Source organism: Galeopterus variegatus, unplaced genomic scaffold (assembly GCF_000696425.1).
Source record: "Galeopterus variegatus unplaced genomic scaffold, G_variegatus-3.0.2 Scaffold2087, whole genome shotgun sequence".
Classification (NCBI taxonomy): domain Eukaryota; kingdom Metazoa; phylum Chordata; class Mammalia; order Dermoptera; family Cynocephalidae; genus Galeopterus; species Galeopterus variegatus.
The window spans coordinates 191,704-203,130 of record NW_007728198.1 but is presented as its reverse complement, the minus strand read 5'-3'; the positions used below and the strand labels follow the sequence as shown (position 1 = coordinate 203,130).

The window sequence follows — 11,427 nt, the reverse complement described above, 5'->3', positions numbered from 1 at the left end:
TAAAATTAGAGAAATATGATCATGTTTGTTCTAGAGAATTAGTCATAGAAGCAGAGAGCTTAGAATGCCTCAAATTTGCATAGTGTTTTACATTGATAAGGCATTTTCCATACATTGCCCAATTTGGACTTCACAATAATTCAGTGTGTTAAATATTTTATAGATAAGGAAATTGAGGTCAGAGTCAGTAAATAAATTAGGTAGCATCACACAGCCAAGTAACAGAGAAGACAAAATTTGAATCTAAGCCTTTAACTCCTAAGTAAGTATTCCTTTTAGTGTATCATAGAAGCAAAACCAAAGGAGATGTGACCATTTGTGTATTTTTGACTCTAGTTAGTTTCCTAGATGATAAGACCCAGGACATGTGGTTTTGTGAGGATCAGGGGAGCTTATATCATTACAGTTGCCGGATAATTCAACGTAGACATCATAGGACTTCCCACCCAATCTGGAGCTCCAGTGGAGGAGTGGTTCCGGTTTGCTGGGCAGAAAAGTAGCCTCTGTAGTAGGATGAGAACAATTATGGTAATAATGTGCAGGATACTTGTAACTACCCTAAAAGAGCCTTGAGTAGAGACTTGTAAAACTGCCTTTATTGAGGCTATAGGTAAGAAATGGTACTTGTACTATTTTTCAGAATCACCACGAAGCTCTCGTCTTACATAAATATCTCAGTGAGTTATTAGAAAAGGAACAAGTAAAGAATGAGAACTGGTGAAATCCTGAAAAGGGTTGTTATTGAGATACAGTGACATAGTTGGGCTACTTGTTATTATTATTTTAAAAAGTCTCTAAGACTTGCATATGACGTTTTTGGGAAGAAGTACTTCTATTTTCTATATCCATTCCATTAGTTGTTTGGATAAAGAGATATATTTGGCCCACAGAAACTTTTTTGCTGAATTCTCATAACTTTATTTGACTCAAGATGAGTTTCTAACACATCAAGCCTTGAAGTTCTCAAAAAAGAGTAATACTGAAGTTTTAATTTGTGACTGAGTTGAATCATTTTATTTTTAGACATGCAAGTAAATTAAAAACTGTCATAGAAGAAATGTCTATCCAACTATATGTACACACATACGTATGTGTGTGTATATATGTATGCACATATTTAGTTATTTTTCTTTCCAGAAATGTTATCTAACAGACTGATAGAAGTTACTTTTAAAGATATCATCTGATTTGAAGATAGTTACCAATTTCTTTACTACAAAATATCGTAAATCCCAGTGATTACAGATTCATTTTTTCTTATAATAGAAGATAAACTTTATTTGATTGTACAGTTGGTCCTCTGTATCTGCGGGTTCCACATCCATATGGATCCACAACCAACTGCAGATTGAAAATATTGTATTTTCAATAATCACCTGATACAGAGGGATAACTAAGGGGCTTAAGCATCAGCAGATTTTGGTGTCTGCTAGGGTCCTGAAACCAATCCCTCACAGATATGGAGGGTTAACTGTATACTAGTTATGTAAAAGTTTTACTTATCCATATCTTTCAACAGCACCGTTTTACTTTCTGAATTACAATTGTAATTTAAGACAAGAAATTTGTGGATATTGTAGCATTTAAACCCATCTCTAATTTCAGGTCCCGGAATACTGAGAATTGGGGCTGGGGTGAACGGCAACGACAGATTTACAGGTCTGATGCAAGATGTGAGATCCTATGAGCGCAAACTGACTCTTGAAGAAATTTATGAACTTCATGCTATGCCTGCAAAGAGTGATTTACACCCCATTTCTGGCTATCTGGAGTTTAGACAGGGAGAAACTAACAAATCATTCATTGTTTCTGCAAGAGATGACAATGAAGAGGAAGGGGAAGAACTGTTCATTCTTAAACTAGTCTCTGTATGTGGAGGAGCTTGCATTTCTGCAGAAAATACCACAGCACGATTAATAATACAAAAAAGTGATAATGCCAATGGCTTGTTTGGTTTCACAGGAGCTTGTATACCAGAGGTAAGTAGTGAGCCTGGAGAATTTTGGAGTTAAAAAGCTCATTGTAGATTGATTTGTTTGCAACTGGGCTTTCTTTGTTAATAATACAAAAAAGTGATAATGCCAATGGCTTGTTTGGTTTCACAGGAGCTTGTATACCAGAGGTAAGTAGAGAGCATTGGAGAATTTTGGAGTTAAAAAGCTCATTGTAGATTGATTTGTTTGCAACTGGGCTTTCTTTCATTTGGTTAGATTGGTCAAGCATTTACTGTAAGTCCAGGAGTATACTAGAGCTGGTGCTTGCAAATATAAATCACTAGGTCCTTGCTCTTATGAGTTCACAGTTTGAACCAGCTTAATGTACTGATAGGAGTAATAACAAGTGAGCAAACAAAACATTAGCAAGTAGCTTTAAAGTTAATGTACTTTAAGGAATGCATAATTATACTCCACATGTAAATTATTTTTGGCTACTGTTTTGTATGCCATATAAGTAAATGAAATAATATATATTGAAAGCTTGAATAATTGTAATTGAAACTTAATTAATAATTTTTTTTTTCACATGCGAAACATTCTTAAATAGTTACAACATTTTTCCTTGTTGGGTGTAACTGCCTTTCTTATCAGCCTTCTTGGCCAGCTTAATTCATTTGGCTGTTTTACTGTCCTTATCAGTTCCTTCCAACTTTTCAAAGACTCTTAATCATCTTGGTTTCCTGTTCAGTAATGTGAGATCTCATAAAACTACTTTACAGGTGTTGAATGTGACAGCAGCAGCTCAGTGTCCATGCAAGGATGCCAAGGAACAGGAGAATCTTTCCCTTTGCAAGTTGATTCTGATAGGTTTAGAAGGGTGTTGTGAGTATGTGTAGATTGATGTGATTAAGAAAAACAAGGATGGGTAGAGCTTGAAAAAGTACCGAGGTCATAGATGTCGTTGTAGCTTAAATTGGGATGCCTGGCTCTCGAGAGTGTCCATTGCTTCTTTAGCTCCTTGCTTTGGTGACAATCACAAGAAATCTTCAAATGGTGGTCCTTTTTACATGAGACATAGAATAATCTAGACTAGGGAGGACAAACATCATACAAATCTATGATGTGAAATATGTTCACCTATAATGATAATACTTTCAATTAGATAGTCTGCCATCAGATGGCTTCCATCAAGTTGTGGGAACCATTGTGGTGCCATCTGAAGTCAGATTCCTTTCAGTTCCCTTCAAGATCTGGCCCTTGCCCATGACTCTGACCTTCTCTTGTATCGTTCTCCCCTTTAGTCAGTATGTTTCAGTCTGCCTTGCATTGTTTCAGTTCCAATCTCCTGGCTAGCCTCTGTATTTGGAACACTTTTATTCCAGATCTTTATATTGAGTCATTCAAGTTCAGCTCCAAAGACACCTGCTCAGTGAAGATTTGCTTATTTAAAGCAATTGAGCCTCTTCTCCCAGCTTATCACCTTCCATTCATTCACCTAGTTTTAATTTTTTTTTTGTAACCTTGATCACACTTAAATTCCCTTTGTTATTTATGTCTACTTATTTACTGGCTATTTCCCTCCACCACAAAAATGAAAGAGCACCGAGTGTAATAAAGTCTTATTGTTTATTATTGTATCCCCTGCACTGAGAGTGGAACATAATAGGTACTCAATAAACCTTTGTTGGAACTTATGAATGTATTTTAATACCAAGACATGAGAAGATACATAGAAGTTCAGATATTAGGCAAACGTAGATTCAGTTAAACTGCATAATGCTGGCTTGTCTCATAAGTTCCATTGGTAAATTTTGGTTGGTGTTGGTTAAGCTCCACCTAGTTATTCAACTTTTTCTCTTCCTGGAAATCTCTGAACTTGAACAGGGCCAGTCAAGCCTTTGGTAACAGATGTTTTCTTCCCTATGTAGACCACAGCACCTAAACTAGTAGAACTGCTAGAAAGAAAAAGAAAACATGATGGGTTATTTTCTAAGCCTATGTGGGAGAGAAATAGAATGTATCTGTATTGGAAAGGGAAATGTGTAGGTGGTTAATGTAGGAAAATTGTTGTTGAGTCTAAAAAATTAAACATTGAAATTTGATTGATGGGAAGATTACGGAATTTTCATTCCTGAAAATGTTAAGAATAGAAGCATAGAACTCCTATTTTCATCTTGGTCTTATTTGAAGACAGGAATTTTCAAAGATTTTTATCATCAACAACAATATTTATTGATTGCTTACTGAAGTCATTCTCAAAGTGTGGCTCAAGGATCCCTGGGGTTTCCTGAGATCTTTTCAGGGGTCTACAAGGTCAAACCTAATTTTACAAAAATACTAAAATGTTGTTTGTTGTCTTCATTTTATTGACATTTGCTCTGCAAAAATAATGGTGGCCAAAACTACTAGCTGCTAGCGCTTTTGCATGAATCAAGGTTGTGGCACCAAACTGAACCAGTTATCATTCACCACCATATACCCATAGATTAAAAAATGCTAATTTCACTTAAGAATGACTTTGATGAAGTAGTAAAAGCTGTCCATTTTATAAAATCTCAACCCTTGAATACATGTCTTTTTAATATTCCATATCACAAAATGAGAAGCACAAATAAAATACTTCTGTTGCATTACCAAAACATGACAGTTGTCTTGGAGAAAAGTGCCTGTGCAGATTTTGAGTTGTGAGTTGAACTAGCTGATCTGCTCTTGGAACAACATTTTTAATTGAAAAAAAATGACTGACAAGTCTTGGTTATTTGGACTTGGGTATTTTGCAGACAGTTTTATGAAAATTAATGGAGTGAGCCAGTGATTGCAGGGAAAACTACGAGTAGTTCTTGCTGATGATAAAAATACAGTCTTTCAAATGAAAATTTGAATTTTGGAATAGTTTTATTTGCCAAAATGAGCTTGACTGCTTCCCAATACTTCAAGACTTTCAGACAAGATTGTTAGTGATAGTAACCAGTGTGATTATTTTGTACAATGAAATGTATCAACATTTGGAAGATATGTATAACTTAGTAAACCAGTGTTTTTGCAAGTAACCAATGCATATTGTTATAAAATCATGCATTGGTAAAAGATTGATTCAAGTTTTAAGGTAAACCAATGGATTTTAATGTAATAGGGTATGCTTCCACATTGCAACTAGACTCTAAGAAACTGCCACTTGTCAAATTTTATCAAGGAAGAATACCCACAATTATCTAAGAAGACTATTAAAAATCCTTTTTCTTTTCCAGTTACATGTCTTTGTGAAGCTGGCTTTTGTTTATATGCTTCAAACAAAATAACAGATAGGACTAGACAAATTGATTGCAAAAGGAGATATGAGAATTCAGTTGTTTGCTATTAAGCTACACGTTCTAGAGACTTGTAAAAATGTAAAACAGTGCCCCATATCATTAAATTTTTTAATTTTGGGAAATATGGTTACTTCCCATAAAAATATGTTGCTTCTGTTAGCATGTAATGGCTTTATTATTGCTATTTTTAAATGAATTGTTGATCAATATTTAAAATTATTCGTTTTTCATTTGTGGTATGGCAAATATCAACAGACATCACTGACATAAACAACCAACTCTTTGGGGTTCTCAGTAATTTTTATGAGTGTTCAGAGGTCCTGAAACTAAAACATTTGAGAACTGCTGGTTTACTCTATGCCTGGAATTATCTTCAGAGTTTAAATTTTATGGTCGCTTGCTTCATTTTCAGAAATAAAAACCACTGTTGCTTCTGTAGGTTATTCTCCATTACGTTGTTGCAGTGACATTAAACATTTTTTCTTATACCTTCAAAATTTCTGAAGGCAATAGAGATCCTTTAAATACTTCTCTCTGAGTTATGTTATGCTTTTACATTTTTCATAGATTCATATATGCTAAAGTAATATTAACGTTAATTAAGAAAGTATGTAGAACATGACAGAGTCTGCTACTTAGCATATAGAAAGAGATGGTAATTGTTTTATGATTTGTTTCCTCCTAACCAGATATACCATGTCTTGGCAAATAGAAGGTGCTTAACAAATTATAATTGAAAGAATTAATATACCTGTGTGCAGTTTATATCCCTGATGAGGCATGCCAAATAGTGCTTTGGATTCTAAGTGGGATCTGTATTGAACAGATGACTGATATTGTTAGATCTACTGCCTAGTAACCATATTCTCAAGTTGCCTTCCTTTATTTTGTTATTATGTGTACTTTCTAGGTTATTTTCTATCTTATTTTAGTACTATTTTTGTATGTCCTACAAAATTGTATACCACATAATTATAAATTAATGAGATGGTTTTTCATAGTGGTTCATAGAACTTGCTATTTTCATTCTTTTATTTTTTTATAACGAATTCTTGGGTTATGTTTCATATTTATAAACTCATGGCTTAAGTATCAGTTTAGAGACAGTTTGGGAAGATCTTTGTGAAAATAAGAATATATTATCTCAATTTGGACTGTGTGTGTTTTTAAGTGCCTGCCATATGTTATGTGAATAGATTCCTTTAGATATAAGTGATATTGATATAATCTGATATCGCGGATCATCACCCAAGCATGAAAGTAAATCAAAAATTAATTGGATTTGTAACTGTTTAGCTTTAATCTTCTATTTCAATAGAGAAAGCCAATTCATGGCTCAGAACTGCATTAGTTTTTCTGGAAAAATAGATTACAAAAACTCCTCTTATCGTTTACCTTTATTACTCTTCTGATCTGAAGATTTGGCAAATTCCTGATTTAAAATAGGAAACAGTAGTGAGTATCCTTGTTTCTAGTGAAAAACTGAGTGAGGATGGTTTTGATGATTATTATGGATGTTGTGTCACTTCATATACCGGACTAAATGTTTGTATCATGATTCTAAAGCAAATTTGATAAATATTTTAATATTAGAAAAAAGCTTTCAGATGTTTATTCTCTATGTCTTAATTATCTTCTGTATTAACAATTACATCTTGTAGTCCAGTATTTTTCAAAGCATTATTCATGGATAACCTTGGTCAGAAATACCTAATGTATATTACTGGACATCACTCCTGATTCAGGACCTCATTCCTGATTTCAGAATCCATGGCTGGGGGAGGGGGGAAACAAAAAGCAGGATTAAAAAAATCTCCTTAAATGAAAATCTTCATATGTGCACAAAAATAGAGAAGATAAAATAATGGATTCCAGCACGGCGGCGCTCCCAACGAGGGTTCGGATCCCACGTACAGACCGGCCACTCACTGGCTGAGCGAGGTGTGGGCGCAACATCGAGGGTTGCGATCCCGTTGCCGGTCCCGGTCCGGTATGGGCGCGACACTGAGGGTTGCGATCCGTTGCCGGTCATGAAAAAAAGACAAAAAGGAAAAAATAATAATAATAATAATGGATTCCAATGCACCTACCACCTGGCTTCAATAATTATCAGCTGTTTGCCAATCTTGTTCTATATTTTTTGGCTGAAGTATTTTTTATGCAAATCTCAGGCATCATGTCTTTTCTCTGTAAATTTGTAAGTACTATAGGTGGATTTTTACCAAGCATAGTGGACACTGACATTTGAGAACTCTTCTGTAACTGGGACTTTATAAAGTTTACTTTATCAAATAAAGTATTAATTCACCAAAATTTCAATAAAATTTGGATATAGTGTATATATGTTCACACACTTTTATTGGCTGTGGATAGTGTGGTTTTTTGTTTTTTTGTTTTTTGCTTTTTAAAACTGAAACATTCAGGAAGCTGTTGATTTTGATGAAGGTTTCGCTAAATGAAAGTGTAATTAGATAACTTTTCTCCATGTGACTCCTGCAAGCACAAAGCTCCTCTCAGTCTTGGAAGCTGTATGGTAATATTCACTAACTTGGTAAAATTTAAGTCTATAAAATTGCCATCACACATTCCTGGGTATATCTTTGGATTTATTTAATATATGCCTCTTGCTGAAAAGGGAAGGGTTGGCTATTTATATATTGAGATTAATGACCTGTTAATTTAACTTATATTCATTATGATTAAAATTGGGGGTGGGAGAATGGAGCAAATTCTCATTGTGTTAGGAATTGAAATACATAGGAATCAGTTTGTTTTTTCAATATATATACATGTATATTTATTTATAAAGTGGTAGAATAGTTTTACATAGCATTTTTTATTAGGTATATGCCTATATTTTAAGGGGAAGGAATAACAAATTTTTTGGCACTTAATGTATTACTAGGTACCATGAAAGGCACTTGTTTAATCTCCACCCAAATCCATGAGACATTATGGTCCTCATATTAAGAAGAAGCTGAGAATGCTTGATTCGTGGTAGAGGAAGCTCAGAACCGTTTGACCTTAAAGCCATACTCTTTCCACCACATGTGCTCATGTACTGTTCTGCTAGCATAAAAATGCTGATGCAGATTCCTGGGTCTCTGCTGCTTCCTTTCTAGTGTTCACCCTCTTAATGTTGGAGGACCCCAACTTCATAACAATCAGTTCTGCCATAATATGATGGATAGGTTCCTAAAAATCATGCTATGCCAAATTGCATAAAGAGAAACAGAATTTATGGGAGAGAGAGTTTTAAGGATTAGGAGAACACTGCTCAAAAACTTGATCAGTGACCCTTAAAGATAGGGATTTAATAAAAAACGTTTTACAGTTAGATGCCTAATAATTATATACTATGATAAATATGGCATATGACCTTGAAAAAGTCCTGAAGTTTACATGTAGTAAACTTAAGTGGGCATCAAAAGGGTTGCAGCTTGTGTGTTATTGTGAATCATGGAAGGAGGTTTATCTAAAATCAAAGGCCAAGTTTTAGTGCTAGATGCAGGTAAGTGTGGTTAGTAACATGTGTGTTGAGCTGAGGTAGGTGGCAGATGTTTGAGAGTATATATATTTCTATGTGGCTTGTTTCAGGTGGGTACATTTTTTTGTGTTCACTGTGTTTCTTGTGGATGAAATCACACTTATAAGCAAATGCAAAATTCAGGTTGTATTTAAATTGTTCTCCAATATATCAATCTCATTGGAACAGTTCCATAATTTCAGAACAAGTGTTATAGGAGAATTGAATGTACTTGATCCTCTTCTCTTCATCTGTACTTACATCACTTGTTTCAACCAGTCTTTAATACCATTTGTATAATTATATATTTACATACTGTTTGTGTATGGCCTTAAATACCATTTACAAGAATATATTGATGACTTCCAAATTTATGATGTCCATCCTGGCCCCTCTAAAATTCCAGACTCATTTCTCTTACTGCCAACCTGACACATCTCTTAGATATTTAATAGACATTTCAAACTGGACATATTTAAAACTAAACTCTTTGTCTTTACTCAAAATCTGTGACTAAGTGATAGAGGAGGAAAATCTCTAGCCTGCTTCACAGATGACTTGGCTTGGTATGTTGGTACTTGCTGAAAGTGGGCAGCTGCCTCTCTACTGCCCTGTTCAGGGATGTCTCTGAAGGACAGAGGGCACAGCATTAAAGAGCCCACTCAGCCATTCATCTTATGTAGAGGGAGAAATGCCCTGAAGTATGAAGGTACGTGCCCCCTGAGTAATGATAATGGTGAAGCTGGTTGGTCAAGGGTTTGGAAGAATCAAGACGAGAGACAAGGGTTTTGGGGGAATAGGCATGTGAATAGATCATTGAGAGTCAGCACAAAGTTTGAAGGGGAATTTTGCAAGAGACTCTTAACAACCAGAAGTCAGGATGAGGCGCCCTTGCATATTGGCCAGACTCACTTCTGCTACCACAGTGCCATTAGCAGCATGATGGCAGGGAGGAAGGTTATGCATGGGTCTGACAGCATGAGCTCCCTCTTACCAAGACTGATTTAGCAACTGTTGCTGCTGAATGTTCAAAGATCAAAGATCAAGCAGCAGAGACCAAAGCTAAACACTTTCCAGTGAACCATTTAGTGGTAGATTGATCCCAACCAGAACTTTTCATTCCAGATGGGGGCAAAAAGTCATGCTTAACTGGAATTGATACTTACTTTAGCTAATAGACTGACTTTCTTAATACCTCTGCCAGCACCATCTTCCGAAGGCTTAAAGAATGCCTGCCTTAACCACATGGAAACCTGCATCCATGGCCTTGAAGGGACCCATTTTATGTGAAAGAGGTTTGCCAGTGGACACACAATCATAGGATTCGTTGTCCTTACCATATACCACATTAACTGAAGCAGCTGGCCTAATACAACAATTGAATCGCTTGTTAAAGACTCAGTCAAGGTGCTAGCTCAGGGATAGCTTCTTGTAAGGTTGAAGTGGGGTTGGAGTGTTGTCTTTCAGGATGCAGTATGTGCATTCAGTGGCTGATATCTGATTCTGTGTACCCAACAACTGAAACATGCAGGTTCAGGAAGCAAGAGGTAGAAGTGACAGTGACCCCCTAGGTGTGACCCACTGCCCAAATTTGTTTCCTTCCTCTGTGCTTTAGGCTCCACTGCCTTAGAAGTTCTGGTTCTGCCAGTGGTGCTGGGGGCAGAACAACCCATCAGGAGACACACTGAGGGCTCCACTGAACTACTGCTTGGTTGTTTTGGGCTTCTGCTCCTGGTGGACCAGCAGGCAGATAAAGGAGTTAGAGTATTGTCCCAGGTCTGCTTGGTCCTGTTTACCATAAAAGTACTAGGGGTCTGCTGTTCTGAAACTCAGAAGATTTGCTGAAACACCTCCTAGTGATCCCATGCTCATTGATAACTGTTTTGACTACTGCCAGTTTGTAGACAAATCCCAAATCTGTTCTCCCCAGCCCTAATGTCAGCACCAAAATGGCTCTATTAATGCCTATTGGAAATGTTTATGAATCATATGAAAAAATACAGAATTACATTCTGTATATTAAGATTTGTATTTTTATCTCTATTCAGTTTTAGTTCTTTATTTTTCTTGGAATTATATATTTGCTAATACAAAATTGAATTGAGGAATTGAGAATTTGAGAGTAAGAAGACTTTTTCCTGAAAAATATTCCAACTTCTTGCTCCATATAGTTTCTCAGCATTATCTTAAAGTGCTTAGATCAAAACATTTCTCACATGAGAAAAATACACAGACACACATATACATGTGTATATATGTATATGTATATGTGACAGAAATATCAAAAAGCTATCAAATATGATGTAAAAGGCCCTCTTTGACCTGAATGTTGTCCCCACACTAGGCATTTCTCAAGGGTCTCTCCACTTGGTATTTTGTACCACTCCCAAAGTGATTCTACCAAATATACTGTATTGCTTCTTATGTTCATGCCTAGAAAGTCCTCCCTGATGTCATGTTCCACCCTCTTTCCCTATATGATGTAAAAGGCCCTCTTTGACCTGAATGTTGTCCCCACGCTAGGCATTTCTCAAGGGTCTCTCCACTTGGTATTTTGTACCACTCCCAAAGTGATTCTACCAAATATACTGCATTGCTTCTTATGTTCATGCCTAGAAAGTCCTCCCTGATGTCATGTTCCACCCTCTTTCCC

General features: G+C 35.9%; 1 protein-coding gene across 1 annotated transcript in view; it reads left to right on the top strand.

Annotated features, from left to right (window-relative positions):
- Positions 1–11,427, top strand: part of GPR98 (G protein-coupled receptor 98) — a gene marked incomplete at its 3' end in the record, with an annotated part of 235,145 nt that overhangs the window by 39,091 nt on the left and 184,627 nt on the right. Inside the window, exon 20 of the mRNA XM_008580425.1 lies at positions 1,606–1,979. Within this exon, the coding sequence (XP_008578647.1) occupies positions 1,606–1,979 (374 nt within the window). The remainder of the gene's footprint in view (positions 1–1,605; positions 1,980–11,427) is intronic.